Source organism: Aedes aegypti, chromosome 3 (assembly GCF_002204515.2).
Source record: "Aedes aegypti strain LVP_AGWG chromosome 3, AaegL5.0 Primary Assembly, whole genome shotgun sequence".
Taxonomy (NCBI): Eukaryota; Metazoa; Arthropoda; class Insecta; order Diptera; family Culicidae; genus Aedes; species Aedes aegypti.
In genome coordinates, this window is record NC_035109.1 from 283,879,631 (window position 1) to 283,906,466 (window position 26,836).

Sequence of the window (26,836 nt, forward strand, 5' to 3'; positions counted from 1 at the left end):
ACGGCAACATACTGGGGTACAATTTCGAAAAACGAAAAATCGCTCGCGTCACGAAAAGTGGTTAGATTTTGACTGTTAATAACTTACTAACGCCCGCATAAATTTTCAAGATTCTTGCACCAATCGTTTGCAAATCTTTCTACGAATCTACTCAAATAATGAAAACTATTGATTTTCATGGCTAAACTATTGAACAATTGGTAAATATCGAGGCATGTCTTATTTTTAATAGAAAAGCACATTTTTCTTGCTGTTATAAGGTTTTGACGTTTTGGAGTTTACATGTGCCGTAATTTAGTGATAATTGTAATTTAGGTAATTGATAATTTAGGTAATTGATAATTTTTCATGGTTTTTCTTGTCTGTTTTCAATCATGTTGAAAATGACAAACAACTGAATACAAGTACGACGGTCTAGCCTCTTTGGCTCATGTGCCAAAATTTTATAACAAATGTGGTTTTAGTGCTAAAAATCATCCCTTAAATAAAAAATCGGGTAATCCCATTTCGGGGTGAAATTGATCTCTTGTCAATGCGATTATTGTTATTTTTTGAAACGACTCTACATAATGAATATGAGCTCCCTGAATTCGAATATGCTTGCAAAATGCTTAATAATGCAGTATGTAAAGAAATAATGAACAGTTAATTTCAAGAAATGTGATAAAAACGCCTAGATGTAGGCAATTTCCTAAGGAAAAACCTGATATATAACAGAAATTTAATTATTTCAACCGTATGAGCTAATTGGTACCAGTTTAGAAGATGAAATTGGGCTCGGGGATATATTTTAAGCATCCTTACAAACTTTACTTACTTTGAATAATTCCGTTGTCGTCGTCGCTACCTACATGCAAATGCATGCTAGAGCGATCAGAGTATTAATTTGTCAAACAAAGAGCTAAAACTAATCAGCAACAGCTAACTAGAAAACTAATCAACCAAAATTATAATTGATAAATTTCGTATAATTTGTGATCTCGCCCTAAAAGCCATTGGTAACCTAGTGTGTAGCTCCCCGTTTCTAAGCAAATGAATGGTCCAGGATGGAAACTGTTACCACTAGGAGATAGAGGAGAATCTTCTCTTTATCGTATCATAGTTGAATAATGTGTAAATTCATTCATTTGCTCGGTAATAAAAAGCTACACGCTTGGTTACCAATGGCTTTTGAGGCGAGATCACAGGTGATGCGAGAAATGAATAATTTAATTAATAAATTAATAGTAATAGATGAAATGTCTCTGGTTGCAACTCTTTTACGTCGAATACATTGTTGTGACCCGTTTTGTTTGAAATTGTGCTGCAATTCAATTTAAGCGCGTTCTCCACGGATACGACGAGTCAGTTGGATGTCCTTCGATATGATGCTGAAACGCTTGGCGTGGATCGCGCACAGGTTGGTAATCTTAAACAAACCGATCAGATAGGCCATTCGCTTCCTGCATGACCATGACGGCCGAGCTCTGGAATTGCAGATTTGCCTCTACATTTCCCTGGATACCACTACGAAGCAGAAAAAGTTCTTCATGGTGCGGAACTTCTTCCAGTATCAAAAGGAACTTTAACATCGATTTGAGCAAAGAGGAGAACATGGAGCTCGCGGACTTCATGGAGAAGTACCTCAACCTCAAACTGGATTCGTAAACTACTAAAGAAACCAATCTTAGTGGATCATGCGTGGATCTAACTTTCGACCGAAATATTTGTTTGGGAAGCAAGAGTTACCGCTCATGCTTATTCTTCCATCAACCGAGTCTATCGGTGTTGAAGTGTTAACCGAACCAAACTTACACCACAGATTTTCTGTGCTAACACACAATGTCCACAATAGGTCAGAATTGATATGCAACAAATAATATGAAAATTGATAAGATTTTTATCAGTAGAAATCTTCCATAAGTTTGTGCCGGTCTTAAGCCAGGAAATAGATGAAGCTAACGTTATCCAACGTCAACTTGGCGGTTGTATCTCGGAAACAACCTTTTACTTTTTAAATTTGAGTAAAATATTGTTACACATGCTTTCGTCCTAACAGCTGTAGGAATGTTGCTTTTAGCTATTTGTTCAACAACTTTTGAATGGTTCGTCACTTCAAGTGACGACATTATTTATTCCTATTTGGAAATTTTCCATGTCAATTGAATAATATATTATATTCCTAAGCATGTTAACAAATAATCGTTTATCCTGGTCTAATCGCTTATCAAAGTGAATCCTGTGACCCAACGATCCTCCCCATTAACAACCATCCCTCCCAGTAACCTTTGTGGAGATGCAGAGGCAAACTCGGTCTCCAAATAGCAAAAGTTACACACTAACATTCCTTCCCTCAAATCCCACCTGACTGCAAGGACTTGGCCGACGCCGTTATTGACCATGTATAAATAGAGGCACTGAATTATGCACACTAAAGAAGATTATGGCCAATCCCAGCCGAACTTCTAGTTGATTCTTTGTGCATCTTCACTGACTTTGATCAATCACGGAATAGCAACCATATCAATGTAGTCAGTCTAAGCTAAGCTAAGCTAAGCTTTTTGATTAGGGTGACCATTTCTGAAATAGAGTGACCAGAAAAATCGCGATTTTGCAAAATTTTTATTTTTAAAAAAATTATAACTTTTGAACCGTTTGACCGATTTTCAATAATTATAATTTTTTTTTAAACATTACAAATCTAATGCGCTGAGACCTACAGTGTGTGCCGATAAAAAATGACTGATTTTTTATTTTCAAAAAAATATATCTCAAAAACTAAAAAACATACATCGCTGAAAATTTGACAGTTTACGTTAAATTTTCTGAACTTTCAAGAAAAAATGAGAACAGCAATAGCCCCTTTGGTCCTGAGGCCTTCAAAACACGAAAAAACGGAAACTATTGAGTTTTTTCATGTGAAAAAACACATTTTTTGTGAAATTTTATATTTTTCCTGAAAATTTAAAATCTTTAGCCTTTATTTCGTCCAAAAAGATTGAAAATCGGTCGAACGGTTCAAAAGTTAATTTATTTTAGAAATAAAAATTTTGCAAAATCGCGATTTTTTTGGTCACCCTATTTCGGAAATGGTCACCCTAATAAAAAAATCCAAAAATACGTGTATCCTTATTTCGGATAAAGAACAAAATAGCAAATTTTCACGGAATTCTGAGACCCACTAGATCGGTTTTTCATGGAATGGCTGTGTTTAAACATTCAAAAAGATTTATAATGTAAAACTTATCGAAATTTCCCGTATGGCCAAATAAGGAACCACTATGGCCATAACTGGTACACCTACCCTAGTTACCGCGCGCTGGACTCAAACCTTTGTAGACTACACACAAAGTTTATTTTCGTTTATTTATAGACAATTCAATCAGCTCTAAGATTCATTATCACGTCAAGATATTTAATCTCGTCCACGCGATTAATTGTCTCCTCATCAATTTCTATTGAAACGTCTACAATGGTTGGATTTCACGAAATCAATATAAATTTAATTTTACTTATATTCAATTTGAACTGTTTGTAATTCAACCATTTACTTATATTGAAGCTAGTACTACATTTCCTTCAATTACCTGTATCTCAAGAATTTCGAAGCACCGCCGTATAGCCCTTCATATGCTGAACAGCCTTACACCAATCTTTTAGCTGATAAGGATGTTAAGATACAGACAATTACTGAAAATTTGTCATTAGCGCAATCTAGCGGATAAATTGTCGTTCAGACTCTTGACCGCCAGATTGCCCAAAATCTGCTGAACATCTTTGCCGAAGACACCAACCTTCTAGCTATTAAGAACATTGAAGTAGATTGTACATTTCTTTTTACTAGCACCTCCTAGCGGATGTATTCTCAATCTGACCAGATAGCCCTTCACATGCTGAGCATCTCTTCCGAAGACACCAAACTTCTTGCTTCCAAGGTTCTTAATATACAGACAATTAAAAAAAGGCTACTAACGCCACCTAGTGGATAAATTCTCATTCAGGCCACCTACCACCAGATATAATCTGCTGAATAACTTTGCCGAAGTCACCAACCTTTTAGCTCATTTTGATGTTGAAATATCTGTTTAAAACCAATTTTGCACCCCTCCTGTCCACACTTTTTCCATTACCAAGATTAGGGGGAGGGGTCAGGGGATTTCGCACCCAAGGGTTTTACAACCAACTAACCGCATTTACTTCAAAATTTATTTCAAAATAATTGATCTACTAGTCTTTGAATTGTGGTCATTTAAAAGTTAAAGGTCTGTCTTGCGCTCTTAAGTATTGAAACTCTCACGACTAAAATAAAACCATGATCACAACGTCTCAGATTCTAACCATTACCCTACACATAATAACAAGTATTACCCCCATCGACCAGAAACCTTATCAGGCTTTTGGGGTATTATCAGGCTTTTTAAAGTAGGTTGAATCATGTTGAGAAACTCACTGATAACAACAAGTGCAACATGCATATGTGAATCAGTTGATGTAAGCATGACAATAAACACCTTACATGATCAGATTCGAGTTGAAGTTTATAAAAGCATCCCACTCAATAGGATTTATCTTAGTAAAGCTTCTGTTTATTCGTCGACGATGCAGGCCGCAAACAAGCTTACACTAATCGCATTCATTCATATGTTGGTAAGGCACCGCAAAATATGTTACCTACTGAATTATCTCTTCATACCTTTCTCTGTGTCAAGATTACCAGCTCAAGAACAGAACCAATCGCAAACAACACCTTTATGCCAGGCGTGCTGAACCGAGCGGCAACAACAGACATACTCTACCCAACGGTTCCGGCGTGCGATGGAACTCGACCCGTTATCTGCACCGGGTGCCGAACGATGAAGATTTGCGTGGGCCTCCCGGAGCCAAACAATCCAACTCAGCTTTGCCGTACGGAAACTCCCTTCTGCGATTCTGAAACGGGTGCCTGTTCTACACTTCCGGACACAAGCCATGCTGAGTGCTCCAAAGTCGAACCACCGAATGTTTCACCTTTGTTCTACTGCACCGGGAAGGGCTTCTACCCGGATCCGTATTCGTGCTCCAGTTACTACTACTGTGAAGGGGAAAGTGTTCCTGGTGACCGATACCAGTGCCCTCCTGGTTACAAGTACAACAGCAAGGCCAAACTGTGCCATCGTGTCCCAATCCATTGCAAACCGGAATTGTGCGAGGAGCTCAGTTGCGAACAGACAGCAGCCACTTTCAAACCATACCCGTTAGATTCGAAATACTACTACTACTGCCAGTACGACGAAAGCGATCCGACACCCCGAATTTTGATGTTGGCTTGCGATGACGGTGCTAGCTTTGACCAGAACCTGTCGAGGTGCGTCTTCAGATGCCCACGCGAGGGACTGTTTGCTAAGTCGTCAAACAGAAACAAGTACTTCCAATGCTACAGGGCGAACCGAAAGTTTGTGTACGCCGAGCTTAGCTGCCCCATTCCAGCGCAGGTGTTTGACGATGTGAAGAAAGTGTGCGTAACTGAGTCGGTGTGATCGATAGGATTCTTATTAAGTACATATACTCTGGCCTAATAATCTGAAATAGCGTTTTATTCACGTAATCATAATAATCTAGATGATTTGATAAATTTTGTAACGCCTTCTAGTGAGCTTTGATAACTTGATGTTTGGGAATTGCTGATCAAACATAAAATAGTTTCCACTACTTAGAATTATGGGAATTGAAAATTGAAAGAGGATTTAACGTATGCTGTTCAAGCTGTGCGATAACTACGTTTACTTATGAGGTGTGAAAATAACAATGCCTTGGGCAACGAAAAGTGAGCCGTGTCGCACAAGGGGAATACTGTAGAATACCAGAATGTTGTTCTATTCCTAGCTGTGAAACGAAATGGTTATTGAATCAGATGATTGTGCGAAAATTCATCAATACATACCGTTTTGTCTCATATTCCAAACATCCGACTTTTATGATGATTTTTCAAAAAAAATTACTCAAATTTCTTCAAAGGAAGATCAATTTTTCTATGATTTAAAATACATTTGAAGGTTGTGAAAATATCCATTCTTTATTTAGCATGATTTCCAGGAAAAAGTGTTATTCGTAATTGAGTTTTGTATCTTCTAAAAAAAATGTGTATCTTTACTTGCCCGGAGAGGATGGCCATTTGTTTGCATCGGCTGATAGGCACAATCTGGGAAACAGAATAGCTACCGGAGGAATTGAAGGAAGAGCTAATATGCCCCATCTTTGAGAAGGGCGACAAGTTAGATTGTGAGAACTTTCTTGCGAGCATCATTCTAAATGCAGCCTACAATGTATTATCCTTGATAATCTCCCATCGTATGTAAAGTAGTTCATGGGAAGTTATCAAGCCGGCTTCGTTAACGGCTGATCGACAACGGACCAGATCTTTACTGTACGGCAAATCCTCCAAAAATGTCGTGAATACCAGGTCCCAACGCATCACCTTTTCATCGATTTCAAGGCGGCATACGATAGTATCGACCGCGTAGAGCTTTGGAAACGAGAACAGCTTTCCCGGGAAGCTCACGAGACTGACAAGAGCGACGATGTAATTCTGAAGGAATTCTGGCGAACACTCCAGTTCGTTTGGAACCTGCCGGGGACTACGACAAGGTGATGGACTTTCGTGCCTGTTGTTCAATATTGCGCTAGAAGGTGTTATGCGGAGAGCCGGGCTTAATAGCCGGGAACGATTTTTACAAGATCCAGTCAATTTGTTTGATTTGCGGATGATATGGACATTGTCGGCTGAACATTTTAAACGGTGATAGACCTGTACACCTGCCTGAAACGCGAGGCAGCAAAAGTTGATCTGGTGGTGAATGCGACCAAGACAAAGTACATGCTAGCTGGTGGGGCCGAGCGTGACAGGGCCTGCCTCGGTAGCAGTGTTACGGGGATACGTTCGAGGTGGTCGACAAGTTCGTCTACCTTGGATCCTTACTGACGGCTGACATACGGAGGCGCATAATCAGTGGAATTCAAAAAAGATTCACATCCGCACCAAATGTGCCATGTAAAAATCGCTCATAAGGCCAGTAGTCCTCTATGGGCATGAAACGTGGACGATGCTCGAAAAGGACTTGTAAGCACTTGAGGTCTTCGAACGTCGGGTGCTTAGGACGATCTTCGGCGGTGTGCAGGAAAACGGTGTGTGGCAGCGAAGGATGAACCACGAGCACACCCAACTCTACGGCGAACCCAGTATCCAGAAGGTGGCAAAAGTTGGAAGGATACGATGGGCAGGGCATGTTTCAAGAATGCCGGACAACAGCCCTTCAAAGATGGTGTTCGCGTCCGATCCGGTTGGTGCAAGAAGGCGTGGAGCGCAGTGAGCTAGGTGGGCGGATCAAGTGCGTATCAATTTGGCGAGCGTGCGGCAGAACCGTGCTTCTGTGGGGATCGAACCCACGACTTCCTATCCGCTAGATAGGCGCTTTAACCTACAAGCTACGGAGCCACTTGACAAACCCCGATGCTTAGAGGCTTCTTGGTAATCTAATTCAGTTAGTCTCCGAGCGTTCGGGCCTCTCAAGGGGCTTCTGCTTCCAGTACATGGATCGACTGCTTTCAGTGTGCAGTCAGCCTTTTTCTTCTGTTCGATAGCCTCCCACAGGATTCCGCCTCTAGATAGGTTTGAACGACGAATTTCCATATCGTCCAATCCTCCCTAGTGATAAGACTCTCGATTCTTGGCCCATTACCTATTGACAAACAATGAGACACGGTGGGAATTAGATTTAAAAGTCTGTATTCAATTACTATCAGTAACAGAATCGCGGAATAATATGCAATGTATTATATTGCTGTGTGCGTTTGAAATGCAAATATCAAATGCGGGAACACCAAACGCGGTGAGATTTTTAACAACGATTGATTTTCTTTGCTAGGTTGGCGATGATTTGGATCATGGTTGCCAAGTATCCTGTTATTACTTTGTCTTGCCGCATTTGAAGCCCACCCGAATAAAAAATACAATACAACGTATTGTAACAAAACCATTAACCCGTAACGCGGGTAGATCACCTTTTCGTGGTGCGTTACGGGGTAAGATCTACCAATTTGAACTCTAGTCTCATTTTGTTTGTCGGGCTAGGGTAATATGCTCTGGTAATTCAAGGATTCGCGGTACAAAGTCCCTGTTAATGGCAACAGTTTCTGAAAATTAATCTATTTTACCTAGCAGATGGTTAAAGACTCGGAGTTGGTCAGTCCCGAGACTACACTTAAAGCCAGGATAACAATCATGAGTATTAACTCAACAAGGACTGTAAGTACTGGTAATTCAAGGGCTCACGTGAATTCTGATTACTAAACAAATTTTCTAGCTTGATTCGGTTTAGCTGCTAGCATAAAGCCCCTTTTTTCTAGTATTTTTCTGGGACTAAACTAAAAGCGAAACAAGGATGTGACTAGAGTTCCATTGCATGGTCAAATTTCAGTAGTACCGTTTTGGTTCCTAAGAAATTTAATCAATTATGTTTGCCAAGGGGTGCGCCTTCGCTGAGATGTTAATTTCTATGAAGGGTGTAAATAGCGGGACCTTTTCATCATAGTCGATTTTTATCAATTTCTGAGGAATCAAAACAAAAACTGTACAGAAATCGATGCTTCATTACCTATCAATGGAAATGGAGTAATGCGACATGCACTATACACTAAGGATACGGGTAATGTCACAATAGATCTAAATACTGGTCGCAGTGGCGCATCCGAACAGAGGAAAAAAAAACGAAACCATTCAAAATATTGGAAATACAATACAGTATATTGTTGAATAACAATACAATTACAGTACAATATATTGTTTTGACAATTCACTGTATGGTTTATGAGGTTTTTCACAATACAATACGATATATTGTTCATGTATTGTTTGAAATGCCAATTTGTGTATTGTTGTACAATACGCAAACAATTCAACGAATTGCATATCAATTGGTGGTGAAAAGTATAGAATTAGTATTTTGTATGGATTGTCCCTCAACTTACCGGATATTCGTGCCAACAGTAGTAAAAGAATTTTACCCCTATAGAAGTAAAGATATTTATCATGATTGCATTCCTTTGAAAAATCACAGCTTATGTCAAGAGGCTTCTACAAAACTACTTATTTTTACTTTTTAAACATTTTTCACCCAACATTTCTTGCTTTTTGAACTTGTTTTGTTTACTTCTTTCAGTCAAGCTACATAGAAAAAAACAATAGTTGTTTTACACGAAAATAGGAATTTGATTAAAATTGTAAGGTATAAAAACAATACAAAACAAAACAGTATTCTGATACAATATATTGAATTGTTTTTGAATTGTATATTCAAAAAAGAATAATGTTGCTTCGACATAAAATTACAATACGCTGTATTGTGTCCAATATGTTATATTGTGCATTAATGGTTTGTTCCATTCACTGAATGGTATGTTTTTATCCGAGCAGTTAGACTGGATTTGCACGTCAAACGCAAACAGCAAAATCTGGACAAACATTTGAAAAGGGCTCAAGAGGTCTTGAGCCTTTTTTCGGAAACGTTGCTGTTGAGCCCATTTTAGCCCGCCCACGCAAACTACCACCACTATCCAGAAGATTAGAGTTAGCTCTTCCTGATAGTGGTATTGGTGAGCGCGATCAAGTTGAATTGGGCTCAACAGCGTCTTGCAAAGCTATTGTTTACCAATGTCGATGTGCCCTTTTGAAATGTTTGTCCAGAAATTACAAAAAAAAACATTTGGAAGTTACGTCATTCCTATCATTAACTTGAACTGTACAAGAGAAAGCAAGACCTGTTCTCTTTTACTATCATGGCCTGACGATAGGAATGACGGCACATGTTTTCATTCAAAATTGTTGTTTATGGACAAATGCTCGAGTTCACTAATTTGACGTTTGAGCGGTGCCGAATTCATTAGTTGCCATGGTCACGTAAATAACATGGCACCGCTGAAACGTCAACGGGTAAAGTCGTGCACTGGTCTATTGCAAAAAAAAATATAATAATAATGAGCCTACACGGAGATGGAATTTAACTCAATTTTGGGTTGTTTCAACGCAATTCTGTAGTTGAGCCCAATAACTCAATTTTGGCTAAATTTCCAAGGTCTCCACTAGGTAGTTTGGCTTTAATTCCATTAGAAAAATATACTCAATTTTGAATTGATTTAACGCAAAATTGAGTTCTTTCGACCCAAACATAAGAAAAGTTGCATTTACCCATATTTGGCTTATTGGGCCATAAATTCCTTTGTTCTTTGACTTTTTCTGTGCGCCGTGTGTTGGTGCTGTCTCGCTCTCTCTCACGGGCAACATGAAAACAGGGCGCACAGTAAAAGTCAAACGTTTTATGGCATGCAGAGTAGGGTGGGGCTTATTTCCAAAAATCTTCCGTAGTCAGGATTTACAAAGTGGAAAATGATCATCAGTCCCAAAATAACATCCTGTGAAAAAATGAGAATTTTCGGTGAAGGTTTAGAGGTGGCGCAAAGGGCGTAAGTGCAATTTCCTCATTTAAGTGAACTCTGAAAAAAATACTTTTCAGCTTGTTTTGGTGATTTTAGGACCCATAAGGGCAAAAAATCACCTCGAAATTGCGCTATCTCCACTCCTTTAGATGATATTTGACGAAATATATTTTATGCATGCGATTTTTGGCCCTTGTATAGGTTACGCTGACTGATTACCATGAACCCGAATATGCATATGAATGGCTGGGGCGGATTCCTATGCAAGTAGAATGGAACAAAGAGCAAAGAAGAATGAGAGAAAGAACAAAGGACACAGAAGAATGTAAGGTGGGGTGAGTTAAACAAGGGAAGGTGTAACTGATGATATTATATTAGAATGAACTACGGAACCGTGAAAATATCTCGGTTGGATGTATGAGATGTGATTATATGCAAGTTAAACACTAATTTTGTATTTTAGAATGCCCGTTCAATATAACTCCAGCAATTGCTTTTATAATCTGAAAGAAATTATAGAGGAGCCTAAACCCATACAGGCTCAAAATCCGTACACTGCATACAAATAGAAGGAGTTTTATATGAAGTGGAAGAGTTTAGATTCATTTCATAGGTGTTCGGATTTTGATCCCGCACGATATATCCTTATTAGGTAAATTCATAAACGATTTCTGCTTTCTAGCAGTAACACTTCCTCTTAGAATTTCCCCAGGAATTTCTGGATTATGATGCCACTTCAACAATTAATTGCGATTGGTTTTTTTTTTTTTTTTTTTTTTCTATCTTTATTAACGAGATTTTTAGCCCTGGGCTAGTTCATCTCGGGACCAACGGCTTTACTTCCCTTCCGAAGGAAGTCGTCACTACTGAAATTTTTGGTGACTATCTCGGGGATGGGATTCGATCCCAGGTCCTCGGCGTGAGAGGCGTGTGTTCTAACCCCTACACCAGGTCCGTCCCCCGAATTGCGATTGGGCTTCCAATACTTCACTTTGGCCACAACACCTTCAACATAACTTCGGACAAACGAAAATGCAGTTGAAGTTCAATACATCGTTCTACATCTGTATATGAAATCGATGTATACAAACAAAAATCAAAGGAAAAAATCGGTAGTCGAAATTCAAACTACTGCACGAGTTTCTATAGGGTGCAAGAGATAAAGCACTTCAGGTTGAAAACCTCTCGAATTAAAACAAAATTTAAGCTTCACAGTTCTGAAACATATTTTTTTAGGAATTGCGACAGAGCTACATGAATGAATTTTCACAGGATGTCCTATGTATATATAAATGCTTATATAAATTTGTTATGAATTTAGTTAATCCTGTGGGAGGCTGAATTTCCAGGATGTATATTTTGCAACGGTCCATTTCGATAAATTGCTATCAAAATCCAGAAAAAAAAACCGAACGATTATTGAACTAAAGCAGTGAAGTGGACATGCATTTATCTATACCTACCAGGAGAATAATGATGAAACTTCGCATGGAGTTGAGGACATTTTAGCCGTTACTGCAATTTTTCTATCAAGAGTAATCTAAAATCGTATGCATGGGTCAAAAACTAGAGATGGGTCAAAAATTGGTGCTCTTCCCCTACTTGAAGAAACATTGCTCGAAATATTTCTGAAGTAGGTAATATTGAATAGAAGTCAATATAATCATCGTTTTCTACTGGATCTTTTCTCCATTGCGTAAAATCGAGATTTTACAAGATTCCTCAGTTACACTCAACACATCACTAGTTTCACCCTCCCAACTGTTTAACCCACCCCACCGTACATTCTTCTGTATTCTTTGTTCTTTCTCTCATTCTTCCTTGCTCTTCGCTCCATTTTACTAGCATAGGAATTCTCCCCAGCTAATCATATGCTTATTCGGGTTCATAGTAATCAGTCAGCGTAACCTATACAAGGGCCAAAAATCGCATGCATAAATATATTTCGTCAAATATCATCTAAAGGAGTAGAGATATCGCAATTTTGAGGTGATTTTTTGCCCTTATGGGTCCTAAAATCACCAAAACAAGCTGAAAAGCATACCCATTTTTTCAGAGTTCACTTAAATGGGAAAATTGCACTTACGCCCTTTGCGCCACATCTAAACCTTCAACGAAAATTCTCATTTTTTCACAGGATGTTAGTTTGGGACTGATGATCATTTTCCACTTTGTAAATCCTGACTACGGAAGATTTTTGGAAATAAGCCCCACCCTAATGCAGAGGCTCATACAAATTTTGTTCTTCTTCTTGGTGACATCTTCTTAGGTTGCTATAATCGGCTCCGTCTCATCTCCAACAAAACATAGTTCGTAAACACAGCTTAGGGGAACTGGGTGTAAAATGCGCCGTTGGGGTAAAACGCGCCACCCTTGTTTTGAACGAACGACATGCTTTGGGACGCTGTTTTTCAGCCGAGATAATAGAAAATTTATTAAAATGCTTCTCTATATATATTTTTAAGTGTTTTCCTGGCAAAAATCGTGAAAAATTCGAAAAAACGTTTTTCGCTGTTTTCGTTGTAATTTTGTGTTATTTTCTAGGTCATTTTCCAGGTCGATAAACAACAAAGCTTTTGAAACTATCACCGAGAATCGACTTGTGCATTCCCATAGTTTGTATTCCATGCGAAAAAAGTGTTGAATTTATCCTTAAAAAGCGTATTGAAGGACTCAAACTTTAATCAACTCGTGGGGCAAAACGGCCACACCTATTTCATAACACCAAAACAGCCGTTTGAATTCAAATTCCAGCAAACGTAATGCCAAGCTGTAGTTACGGGCCAATTTGAACCTTTCAAATGTACATTTTTCGAATCAGCATGTATACTATAATCGAACAATAAGATGTGATCAAACGCCCTTATGTATGCAACCTATTTGCAAGCATGATTGCGCATGCGTGCGCGCGAACGACTAACGCCGAGATCAGGTGGCGCGTTTTACCCCGCAAAAAATAAAAATGCAGATAAGCAAGCATTTTAGAAAAATTTATTTATTAACTCCAGTAAAAAGAAAATGGATTGCTGTTTCTACTATTAGATAGAAAACATGTTTGTCTATGAGATAGTGAATAAAAAAAGGCTTATAATAATGTTCTTCATAGCTAAAAACGCTTCCTTCCTTAGAGGGCGCGTTTTACCCCCAGTTACCCTACATCCATTCACTAATGTGGTGAATACGAATAAACGATGTCGACAAACGGAACCCGATAAAGTAAACATATGTCAGCATAAGTGCGATCACGGCAGTTGAGGCGATGAGCGCAATTATGCTGAAGTAAGCAGAAATGGTCACGTAGCCACCGCATGGACCGACAAGCGTAAGAAGTTGAATAAATTATTTCAAGTTATACCCTATATCAGAGCGGACGCGTTACATTAATTCTAAATAAATTCCCGAAGTCAGATATTGCACTAAAATGAACCGTGCCCATCTCTATTACTTATACCGGTGAACCGAGTATTTGGAACAACCCACCTGAAACGTGGTGTTGTTTAATGGTTGTGCTCTTACTTTTACTTTTCAGCTCCTTCGCTTTCAATCTTTGTCTTGATGGTAAGGATTATGAAACTATCTTTTATAACAGAGAAATTGTTGCAATGTTCTGGTAAACAAAATTTAGTTCGTCCTATAGTCCATTTTATGAAACGACAACACTGATGATATTGCTGTTAGGGGTCATGCACAAATTACGTCACGCTCCAAGGGGGGGAGGGGGTCGAGCCAAGCGTGACAAGCCTTACAAAATTTTGGGATGACTCATACAAAAAGTGTGACAAAGGGGGCGGAGGGGGCCGAAAAAGTTGAAATTTAACGTGACATAATTTGTGTACCATCCCTTACTTTCACACGTTACGACACCGCCTCCTGACAAAATTTCATTCAAAAACGTCTCGTAAAATGGACTATCACCTCTCCGAAAAGGATAAAACCTTGACAAGTTGAGCAATGACAGTGGTATGAAAATTTATCAATTTTATCATAAAGCAATGATTTTGAAAGACCTTCACGGAAAACTTAAATGCATTTCCTTAATTCGTTCAATGACAGATTCATAGTTTTTCAGATTAAAAGTGGAATAAAATAAATTCGATTCATTATCTTTGTCACATCTCATTGGGGGTCGTTGTATTAGCCGAAGTGATCATAAATGTATTTAAACTACATCATTTCCGCAATTGCTCAAGTTCTAATCTTATCTCGCCGTTATCAGCGGCCTTGAAAATCCGTAATTTGCCAAAGTCTGTGCAACACAAAGCTGTGCCAAAATTGTTCTTCCAAGCTAGATATCAGATAAATATTTAAAGCTCAGGATCCAGCGACGTGGTTAGTTATCGTTTCAAAGAGGACGGCCACAGCATAAACCATGAAGTACTGGCAGAAATTGTTATTTCTCACATTTGTGACTTTAAATCTGATTTCCGCGCAAACGGATCAGGAGGCTTGTGCTGCACTGGAAGGCACAAAGACAACCAGAACATGCAGTTCAGACTGTAAAACGATGAACATCTGTGACGAAAATGGAACGGAATATTTCACTGTTACCTGCACAGGAGACACCTATTGTTCCGAAGATGTTCTTGGAGCAGCGACGTGCGGTGTGGATCAACCAACCGGTTGTGACGCGAATCCAACCCCTCCAGAAACATCACCGATTCAACCGCTCGTGTGTACCTCAGAAGGCTTCTTTCCCGATCCATATAACTGCAACGTATTTCACTACTGCACTGGTTATGGACTCGAATCGAAGTTCCAGACTTGCCCCGGAGATACTGTGTTCAATCCGGAGTTCAATTCCGATTCTCCGTGCAAGGTAAAAGTCAATGACGAGACTGACTGCCCACAGGTGAATTGCACCGAGAGCACCACATTCAAACATTATGGGACCAGCGAGAAATATTTCGCATACTGTCGGGAAGCGCCTGATTCTACGATGGATAATCCCAAGGAAATGATTGTGTCCATGTTCAAGTGTGTCGAAGGAACGAGCTTCGATGGAGTGCAATGCGTCTTTCAGTGCAAGGAAGAGGGAAATTTTGCCAACCCTCTCAGCTCGTCTACTTACTACCAGTGTTACTATTCGGATGAGGTGCTCGTCGGAAGGATGTTGATGTGTCCAAGTGGAAGTCAGTTCGACGGAAATTTGCAAGGCTGTCGTTGATGGGTTCAATAAATGATATAATTGAAGAAACTGAAACTATTACATAAATTATGTATAGAATTAAGTACTGTATGAACATAAAAAATGTTATTCGTATGTATGAAACGTTGGTTTTGAACAAACACTTTTATATAACGCCAAACGCCCCACTTATCGTGTAAAGCAGGCCTGCCCAACGTTCAAGTTGTGACCTCATTTTGTGCGGCCCGCGGAGGGTTCGAAGATTCTTCTCATATTTGGATCGTTGGCTATTCTACCAACACCGAAGTTAAATAGAGCATACCAAGACTAACCTTTTTAATTAACAATTTCGTTTCAAGCTAACATTTTAGCTCAGTAATTGTTCATTTTGTGAATGATTTGTGTTCCTAATTTTAGAATATCGGCATTTTGCAGCTAGATTTAAGCACTGCCGATTGAAGTTTTTATAAATGTTAAAATTGTTCTATTTATAAATCTGACTTGAGGTTCATTATGAGAAAGAAATACAAATATCAGATTAATATTATTGCTATTACAACAAAAATGTTTCTACCGTGCCTTCTTTCAACATTCAATGAATGAAGCCTGAGCGCATAACTCATTGTCAAAAGGATAAATTTTCAAACAAAATTTCACTAAAGCAAGGCTCAAATTTTCACAGAACTTTGGAAGTAAATTTTACCAACAGCTGGGCGTTACCATATAACACCATGGATTTTGAAAGAATTTTAAGCGAAAAAATGATAAAGTATTGAGCAGGTTTGGTTTTATATACTGGTAAGCATTCACAACGTTTTCAAGAAAGGATTCCGGAATAATTATTGGGTGAGATTCTGAAGGAATCCTATACACGATACTTGTAAAATCCTGAAAATTCCAACCAAGATTTTCGTAAAAGCTTGTTCAGGGTTTTAAAACATTCTGGGCCATTCTGATAATACTAGGTCGGGTTGTGGAAGAATTCGGAGTATGATTATTCTCACAGGGTTTTATATTTCTGGTGTCCTCAGATCTTTCGAAATATGCAGGAATTTATTTCATGATTTTGAAAAAGGCTTTCCCGATATCTAGCAGGATGTTTCATTTGTTTTTCGGTTTTTCCAAATGAAATTTGCTCCGTTCAAAATTTTTCAAAAAAATTTGGAACTCGAGATTCAGCTTCGATGTATTTTCGCATCGAAGCTGAATCTCGAGTTTTCAACAGCACAAATATAGGGAACTAAATAACCATTCGAGCTGAAAATTTGGCAGCTGCTGGTGGTGACCAGTCGATCAAATTTTCAGCGAACGATTGTCTAGTTTTCTAGATTTGTGCTTTTGAAAATCCGAGGTTTGGTTTAGTCAGACTTCATGCATATATTTAAGTGTCGAAAAATGTGGCCCGCCACACAATTTTTTTTCTGCGATTTGGCCCGCGGTTCAAAAAGGTGGGGCAGGCCAAGTAAAGTCTAGTTTTCAAAAGCTCTACGCGATCCCCGAATAACCAACTTCCCCGATTAATGTTTGGCACTCATAATTATAATCACTTCATACATCTCAGGGTGGTGAATGGATCGTTCATCTGATATGAAACCTTCTTTATGTGATTGAAAGTTCTTTCGATATTCTCCGTCCTCGGCATCTTTGACAATCTGGTCCATCGTCGATAGGTCGTCAACGAAGCCCAGTTTGATAACTCACCACGAATATGTTCATAATGGGCAGAAAACGATAGATGGTAGATGATCTGGGATTACAAATCGAAGGCCAAATTTAGACGGGTGATCGCTGGGAAAATTACAAACGTATAGTGTTTCTTGTAGGGTAAGTAGGTAAAATATGCGCCAAAAGGAATTTAAGCCACTATAACAATTTATTGTTCATTCTTCAAATAAATTCAGTTAGTAACAGGATAAATACAGAACTGCACCATCTCGTCAAAAATTTGACTCTCCACGGGACATGACCTCTCTACAAACTTTAGCGTTCCATTATCGTTGTAACACTGATAGTACTTGTTTGGATTGGAAGCTTTGGCGAACAGCCCCTCACTGGAGCACTTGAAAACGCACTGCTCACTGCATACATCGAACTTGGCGCCGGATCCACAGGAGAACAAGAATATTTCCGACAGCGAACTGGCTGCACTCTGCTTGCAATAGTAGAAGTACTGCGAATCCGCAGGATGCTCGTTGAAGACGTAATCCGAGGAACAATCAATCATCTGGCAAGCGTCTGTCGTTTGCTCACACTTCTGAGAGGTAACATTGTAGCTATAATTCGGTGGACAATCCGTCGGAACCCCATCGACACCGGGCCCGGAACAGTAGTAGAATTTGCCACAGCTGAGAGGATCCGGGAACTTACCCTCTCCGGTACACTTGAAGGCGGGAGTTTCCGGCGTCGTGCCGTTGTCCGGCGATCCAGAAGAGCACTGGATGATGCTGTTATCGGGATTTTCGGAACACATGCCAGTTGTGCTCTCACAGTACGGTCTGTCTACGGGACATCTCACCTTGGAGTCTGTGTCGTCGGTTGGCTGCCCAGAACACAACTTGTACGTCTGGCAACCGATACATATGGTCAGTGGACCGGTCCCACAGAGGGGACTGCTGTCGTAAAAAGTGTCCGTATCTGTTCCATTGTCGGCTCGCAACAATGCGTAATGATTTCTGGAGGAAAAGCTGCTGACTGATGATGATGTCTGGAATGTAGAATATCATGATTTATCAAACTAGCTTTTGATTTGAATTGAATAAAATAACGAATTACCAAGATAAGAAGCAGCCCAAAATACAGACAGATTGCCGGCATCATTTTTGCTGAAAAATTGCAATAAACTACAATAGAATATGATCGTTGACCAGGTTTAAATAGATTTGCTGTATTTTTTTTTCGATGGGTCAACACACGCTAACTTTGCCATGAGAGTCTAGATCTGACCCATAATTGGTATATAGGTGACATAAGTGCTATTTCGAATGATGGTCACACCGCTTTTATTTAACGGTTCTTACAAGGTGAGAAAATTCTTCGCATAATTTCATCAAACGAGCGGCGTCGCATGGAACGGTATTGTATTTTGTTGATTTAAAAAAAAAAAACGTTGACTTTAACGACATAGTTTGTTCGGAGAAGTTTATTGATGTATTAAAGCGCTTTTTTCATGCAAAAATTTAGTAGTCAATCCACCTATCAGTGAGAGTTAAAAAAAACTATTTTCCATAAAATTTACATAGACATATAGTGTCTTCGGCAAAGTTGTAAAAGCGGCAATTTGGAACAACTTTGTCGAAGACAAGATCTTTCCATTTTTATACTATTTGATATATATGCCGTTGATATTTATGCTGTTTTATGACCCCTAAAAATCATATATGTCATCATTACTTTTTCCCAAAATTTTTCAAATTCATTAGATTTTCTACAAATTTGTTCACCATATTTTTCCTCGTACTTTGTAGTTGTATATCTCTCACTAGCTTCTATCTTCCATTCTTAATCTATCACACTCAAACTATTCGTTCATAGCAAATGCTAGAACCAGAGACGGACAAGAAACCGTTTCCCTAACGCTTCCATTTTTCCACGCGCATGCCTTTTCTTACGCCTGATATAGGGTAGAAGTACCAATTATGGCTATAGTACCAATTATGACAATAGTGGGAACAAAGAGAGAGATTTTTCTTATTGTATCACTATAATATAATGGCTAATATTTACAGGAATGATAAACCTATTTGTGTTTGATAAGAACATTCGTGCAATTAGCTTCGAAAAATGAACATTTGAAAATTTTGCCTCACACATACTGTCACCTTCTTAGCAGTTTGCTAAAGGACACCCGTTACGAAATTATTGTTTACATCTGGTTGAACTATTCCAACCGATAAATGTTTGTTCCCAAGTGAGAACAAATGAACAAATTTAGCTGGCTAGCAATTAAATTTACCATTTTAAGTTGGAAATCGTGTTATTTCCACTATGTCGATAACTGGTACAAAGAGTGTATGAGAGCCCAATTATGGCAATACTCTGGAGGCGGTTTGTTTACATGTTTTGATCAGTGAAACAAAAGAAGTAAAGCTTTTGTAAGGGTTACTTCCACGACGGGATGGTTCAGTAAGGCATGATCTGGTGTTTTATGCACGATTACTAGGATTTCTCAACCATACGTTCGAATACGTTCGCAAGCGGCAGCTGCTGATATCATGGCAGAGAGGGTTGTTGCAGCAATATTCAATTTTTGAGCTTTCGCTCTTTTCTTCCCAAAATTAGGCACTGAAAAGATAATGTGAGTTAATTAATGCTGTTTTGTATCATATTTTGAATTTTCACTACATTTTAACTTCTTTTAGAAAATTCAGTTGCTCCCATGAACCCATTGCGATATATAACAAAAAAAAATCCTGGAAAATTTAATGTACAATCAGTTCATTACTTATTAGCGTTGCATTATCATTCACTCTGGATTGCATTTGAGTCCCTAACGTGCAAATATTGGATAGTCCATTGATTCACTTTTATGTCGAATGCTAGGAACACTATTGCCATAACACTTTTAAAACCAATTTTCAGTAGCTTTAAGTCAATTTTGTACTAAAACTGTTTAATTCAACTGCCTTGCAACTTTCAATTAGTAACTAACATCAAAAAGTCATGCTTACATTTTATAAACGTGGTTAAAATCTAATTTTTATATATACTGTTGATCTATTGCATCCATAATTGGTACATCTACCCTATAGGCAGTCTGCTAACCACAAAAGCAAACCTCTCTGCCATGCCTTTCCCCCAATCCATACACTTCTGCATGAACTGGCGTAGATGCAGTCGGACTCCACGGTCTACAGTGGGCCAGTATAAGTGCAAACATCATTCCCTCACCCTTCCCCACATTGGTCTGCATTCTGACGTGGCAGGCGCCATTGTCGCCTAAAAATAGAAGATCACCAGCACTTATACACTGAGGGTTTCTGTTAGTCCCAAGCAGTCATTCGGTTGGTTTCGTGTGTAAGTGCAGCTGATCTGGCGATACTGAAGTAGCATCCACGGGCGGCCAATCAAGCTGAAGCTCAAATACCTGCTTCCTGTGCAAAATGGCGCAGACAGCCATTGCAAATTATAAAAGTACCATCTCTTCTTTTTCGGCTGGTGATTAAAACTTTTGTGTATAAAAATCTTTCATGCGTTTCTATTACCAAACAAATAAAACGTGTGCTAGAATAATGGCATAAGTCGCATGATCGATTTCTCTTCATCGATCTTCTCTTCTGTGAATAAAGGTGACAAGACGCAAAATTGCATAGCTGCCAAGCGGTTTGAAGTAAAAAATGCTAACAAACCCGATTCTTGTCAGCTTTGTTCACAGAAGAGAAGATCGATGAAGAGAAATAGATCATGCGACTGCGACGCCCTTATTCTAGCACACGCTTGAAATAAGCCTTATGAAATACAGCGACAATTTCTTTACTTCAAGGGATAGAAAGTCGTAATGTTCTGCAAAAACACGTGTTTCAAGATGATTTACAACTAGGTATGTAGAGAGCATAAAAGTGTAAAAAGTCTTGTAGAAGGTGTACGAAATTTTTAACAAAATGTGCACAAAACTGAAAAACTTGTTTTTAATTTTGTTTGCTGACATTTTACTTATTTTTTCACATATATTATGTATTCTACAAAGTTGTTAGATATCTCAAAACACGTGTTGTTGCTGATAATCGCAACTCTCTGTCTCTTGAAATAAGGAAGTAATCACTTCATTTGTGTTTCATAAGGCTTATTTGTTTGACATTAAAAACGCATTAAAAGATTCATATAGACAAAAGTTATTATCACCTCGTTTTTTATAAAAAAAAATGCATTTATTCCGGTGTCAGAAACTTTTATGTAATAGATGGTTTCATTAGGAACAAAGGCAGGCGTAACATGGAATATTCAGTGCTTGGTTCAGTGTTATCAAAAACTACCAGAAATGTGTACCGTATAAGTAAAAAAGACACTTTCTATGTTTTGCAATGCCATGCACTCGAAATAAATGAATTTGAAAGAAAACAGTGAAATTGAAACATCAACTAGTGAACCTATGTGCCTGATAAGCGAACCTGGTCGAAGGGAATATATTTTGGGGGCGTTGTTTCAAGATCAAGTATTATGGTATTAGTTTATAACCAAAACAAACTTGCCAGCTGTCACTTCTTATTGAAAAAAAGTAAAAGGTTGTTTCCGAGATACAACCGCCAAGTTGACGTTGGATAACGTTAGCTTCATCTATTTCCTGGCTTAAGACCGGCACAAACTTATGGAAGATTTCTACTGATAAAAATCTTATCAATTTTCATATTATTTGTTGCATATCAATTCTGACCTATTGTGGACATTGTGTGTTAGCACAGAAAATCTGTGGTGTAAGTTTGGTTCGGTTAACACTTCAACACCGATAGACTCGGTTGATGGAAGAATAAGCATGAGCGGTAACTCTTGCTTCCCAAACAAATATTTCGGTCGAAAGTTAGATCCACGCATGATCCACTAAGATTGGTTTCTTTAGTAGTTTACGAATCCAGTTTGAGGTTGAGGTACTTCTCCATGAAGTCCGCGAGCTCCATGTTCTCCTCTTTGCTCAAATCGATGTTAAAGTTCCTTTTGATACTGGAAGAAGTTCCGCACCATGAAGAACTTTTTCTGCTTCGTAGTGGTATCCAGGGAAATGTAGAGGCAAATCTGCAATTCCAGAGCTCGGCCGTCATGGTCATGCAGGAAGCGAATGGCCTATCTGATCGGTTTGTTTAAGATTACCAACCTGTGCGCGATCCACGCCAAGCGTTTCAGCATCATATCGAAGGACATCCAACTGACTCGTCGTATCCGTGGAGAACGCGCTTAAATTGAATTGCAGCACAATTTCAAACAAAACGGGTCACAACAATGTATTCGACGTAAAAGAGTTGCAACCAGAGACATTTCATCTATTACTATTAATTTATTAATTAAATTATTCATTTCTCGCATCACCTGTGATCTCGCCTCAAAAGCCATTGGTAACCAAGCGTGTAGCTTTTTATTACCGAGCAAATGAATGAATTTACACATTATTCAACTATGATACGATAAAGAGAAGATTCTCCTCTATCTCCTAGTGGTAACAGTTTCCATCCTGGACCATTCATTTGCTTAGAAACGGGGAGCTACACACTAGGTTACCAATGGCTTTTAGGGCGAGATCACAAATTATACGAAATTTATCAATTATAATTTTGGTTGATTAGTTTTCTAGTTAGCTGTTGCTGATTAGTTTTAGCTCTTTGTTTGACAAATTAATACTCTGATCGCTCTAGCATGCATTTGCATGTAGGTAGCGACGACGACAACGGAATTATTCAAAGTAAGTAAAGTTTGTAAGGATGCTTAAAATATATCCCCGAGCCCAATTTCATCTTCTAAACTGGTACCAATTAGCTCATACGGTTGAAATAATTAAATTTCTGTTATATATCAGGTTTTTCCTTAGGAAATTGCCTACATCTAGGCGTTTTTATCACATTTCTTGAAATTAACTGTTCATTATTTCTTTACATACTGCATTATTAAGCATTTTGCAAGCATATTCGAATTCAGGGAGCTCATATTCATTATGTAGAGTCGTTTCAAAAAATAACAATAATCGCATTGACAAGAGATCAATTTCACCCCGAAATGGGATTACCCGATTTTTTATTTAAGGGATGATTTTTAGCACTAAAACCACATTTGTTATAAAATTTTGGCACATGAGCCAAAGAGGCTAGACCGTCGTACTTGTATTCAGTTGTTTGTCATTTTCAACATGATTGAAAACAGACAAGAAAAACCATGAAAAATTATCAATTACCTAAATTATCAATTACCTAAATTACAATTATCACTAAATTACGGCACATGTAAACTCCAAAACGTCAAAACCTTATAACAGCAAGAAAAATGTGCTTTTCTATTAAAAATAAGACATGCCTCGATATTTACCAATTGTTCAATAGTTTAGCCATGAAAATCAATAGTTTTCATTATTTGAGTAGATTCGTAGAAAGATTTGCAAACGATTGGTGCAAGAATCTTGAAAATTTATGCGGGCGTTAGTAAGTTATTAACAGTCAAAATCTAACCACTTTTCGTGACGCGAGCGATTTTTCGTTTTTCGAAATTGTACCCCAGTATGTTGCCGTAAGACGTTATCCAACGTCAAAAATGGCTGAATGAGAAACTTGACAGATTGAACTACCTCTCTTCAAGATACCTTGCCCAGATCTTCTTCCGTCACCATTTACCCATCTAATTGCAATAAATCTGAGAACTGAATTAGACGATGAGAATAACATTGGTCTTATGTAGCTTTCCGATTATTTTATAGATCTTCGTGGATTCGTTGTTGAGTGCTTCGGGGAAGCTCAAGCAGTCGTTTTTGTTTTTTTTCGTGTCGGTGCGATTCCCATCTATGCGATTACGCGCGATTATGGGCAGGGCATCGGAGAAGCCTGAGCAATTGTGGTCGGAATCAAGGTCAATCGTGTCCGTTTCGCTTTGTGTGAGAGCGAAAAGATATTCGTGTTCAGTCGAGGGTGCATTACAGACTAGTGAGCTCGTTTCATGCTCATGATTGCACATTTATATCGAGGCAACGTTACGTTTGTATTTTCCAAATGAAGTGTCGACATAAACCTTTATTCTGTTTTAAATAATTCTAGTTTATATATACCTTTATTTCTTCGTCATTGCCAAAAATAATTTTTGATTAGTTTAATATTATGAATGTCGACATATTACAGGGCTACGTTTTCTTATAGATACCCTATACGGGTTCTTTCATAAAAAAATCATGACTTTTTCACTAATTTATATCGGACTACAATAAATTAAGAAAATGAAATTTACCTAATTTTTTTAAATTCTATTAATACCGTTTCCGTATTTTTCAAACAAACTATGGATGGTTCGTCACTTCCAGTGTCGGCATAAACCCTTATTTGTATTTAATATATTATTATTATATGTAGCTTTCTTTTCTTTCTAGCTTTTAATTAGTTCTAACATTTTGAATGTTGACGAATTTTCTTAATCTTCTACAGTCATCTCTCCCTTACTCGATATTCTGTATCTTGATTTTTCCCCTAACTCGATGGAATGCGCGGTCCCTTCAATCTAGCATGCTTTGATACCTCTGTAAGTCGATACCTCTCTAACTCGATGTTCCCTAACTCGATGCTATCTGTTTCAGTTTTCCAAGTAAGTTCACCTCTCTAACTCGATATTTTCATGAAAAGTTCCAAATGTCCTCCAAATGTTAATAAATTTCATGAATTTGATTATTATGATTAAATTGCTAGTAAAATTAAGGTTTACTGCCAATTTCTGGGTGCTAAAATTTTTAATTTTTGCAGATCGGTAAAAAAGTGTCACATAGGTAAATATGGAAAAATTGTAATGTTTTTCACGTTAAAATAACTATTTTGAACGTATTTTGTTAAAATAATAAAAAGTTTAATATTTGAAAAATATGTGTTCTGTATCTCGATACCTCCCTAACTCGATGGTCCCTTGAATATCGAGTAAGGGAGAGTTAACTGTATATTAATATTATTTTCACCGCGAAACAAAGTCGCATTATTCCTCCTTATCCATGGATCGCATCACCGACCCAGGATTAATTCCCAGATCTTTTTCCTTTCTCACTAATAAACACCCATCACGTGGTGATTGTGGTGATGCAGAGGTATTCTCGGTCTCTAGGGCAAAAATCATTGCACCCTAACATTCCTTCCCCATTTCAACTGACTGTGGGGACTTGGCCGGTGCCGTTTTTAATCAATTATATGAGATCTGCTAAAATTGCACTTCGAGAGTAAGCGGAAACTCCCATCCCTTATCTTATGCCGACTCTTACAATGGCGAACCTTTCAAAGTTTGTTAAATAAATAACTTTTTGCAAGTCTACACTTACAGTGTCAAACCACATGAAATTTCTTTTTCTTTCAAAAATTTTTGCAAAAAAAAAATATATATGCCAAACATTAATAATTTATTCATAATAGATTATGCCGACACTCACAGGAGGATCGCAGTAAGCCGTGGGCGGGGGCGGCTGCGTTTTAAATTTTGTGCCACGTTTACTTCGCTCTGCGTTTTTTTTCGATTCGGCTTGTGAAAATTAAATTCGGCGGATAGTGCTATGCCACGTGCAAATATTCTGTGAAAAAATGTTTTTCAAAGTGATAAGAGTGTTTACTTTTTCGGGAGATGATTTGCTTGAGTTTTGCTCGAAAGTGCTCTGAAATATATCCAGCAATTCAATTCGTTTCACGCGACTCATTTTTTCCTATCTCCTGTGTGTACCGTAAAACGGGGTAACTTTGATAGTTTTTTCGAAGAAAACTTGAATATTTTTACATGATGTTTCAAAGATTTACAATTTATATTTTTAAAACAAGTACTGGCATTCTAGCTATCGATTACAGTCGATAAATTGGCAAAAGATTTATTTTGAATGGATATATAATTTTTCATATAATCGAAAGTCGGTTTTCTGTTCTGGGGTAACTTTGATAATGGAGTATGAATCGAACAAAATTGAATGAATAACAAACATTTGTAGGGCATTGCATACCTCTAGGCGTTTAACGTTATATGGAAATTTCTGACCTAGATTACAAAAATGGTCCCAGTTTGTGAAAATGCTTTTCGCTAAGAGATTTGAGACCGCATTCAAGTTCTATGATAACTAGGCTGTCAAGGATAAGTGGCCAACTATTCAAAACTACATCAAATAGTGATCGTAGAACAGATTGTTTGTAAACGTTTCAAAAATGCTAAAATTGTGTAAATTTTTTAAATTCGTATAAAAAGCCTAAAATGTTTTTGATTCAAATGAAAACCGCTCTTACATGTAGTGTCATACTAATATTCTTTAGTTTTGCATTCGTTTTGCTTAACTGATTAACAGAAATTATGATATTTCGTTTAGTATGTGGTGGGTTACGCACTATCAAAGTTACCCGCATTATCAAAGTTACCCCGTTTTACGGTACCCATAACGCGGGTAGATCACCTTTTCATGGTGCGTTATGGGGTATAGATCTACCAATGAAACCTAGTCCTGACTGCTTCAAACGAAGAGAACAGGATGCTATAGTAATCAAAGGAACATTATAAGTCCTTGTTACATTTTAAACCTTGTTGAAAGTGACAAGTCTCGGTTTTCCAGTAGCCGAGAATGACCTTAAGACAAGGATAAAA

At 38.1% G+C, this 26,836-nt stretch overlaps 3 protein-coding genes across 3 annotated transcripts; 2 read left to right on the forward strand and 1 right to left on the reverse strand.

The window, feature by feature from the left end:
• The first annotated feature begins 4,694 nt into the window (after positions 1-4,694).
• Positions 4,695-5,495, forward strand: LOC5576625. The gene has a single exon (XM_001662730.2). The coding sequence runs from the start codon at positions 4,731-4,733 to the stop codon at positions 5,493-5,495; it is 765 nt and encodes a 254-aa protein (XP_001662780.1). The 5' UTR covers positions 4,695-4,730.
• A 9,455-nt stretch (positions 5,496-14,950) lies between these two features.
• LOC5579495 lies at positions 14,951-15,610 on the forward strand. The gene has a single exon (XM_001647744.2). The coding sequence runs from the start codon at positions 14,951-14,953 to the stop codon at positions 15,608-15,610; it is 660 nt and encodes a 219-aa protein (XP_001647794.2).
• A 1,815-nt stretch (positions 15,611-17,425) lies between these two features.
• Positions 17,426-18,426, reverse strand: LOC5579496 (peritrophin-48). The gene is made up of 2 exons (XM_001647745.2): positions 18,344-18,426; positions 17,426-18,275 (listed from the first exon to the last, which is right to left on the reverse strand). The coding sequence occupies exons 1-2, from the start codon at positions 18,386-18,388 to the stop codon at positions 17,469-17,471; spliced, it is 852 nt and encodes a 283-aa protein (XP_001647795.1). The 5' UTR covers positions 18,389-18,426; the 3' UTR covers positions 17,426-17,468.
• Positions 18,427-26,836: the final 8,410 nt, after the last annotated feature.

Excerpts from the sequence above, each read along its gene's own strand:
- LOC5579495 (XM_001647744.2), top strand. The coding sequence starts at position 14,951 with ATGAACATCTGTGACGAAAATGGAACGGAATATTTCACTGTTACCTGC.
- LOC5579496 (XM_001647745.2), bottom strand. The coding sequence starts at position 18,388 with ATGATGCCGGCAATCTGTCTGTATTTTGGGCTGCTTCTTATCTTG. Across the intron at positions 18,276-18,343 it reads TTGGGCTGCTTCTTATCTTG|ACATCATCATCAGTCAGCAG; the intron begins GTAATTCGTTAT and ends TCTACATTCCAG.
- LOC5576625 (XM_001662730.2), top strand. The coding sequence starts at position 4,731 with ATGCCAGGCGTGCTGAACCGAGCGGCAACAACAGACATACTCTACCCA.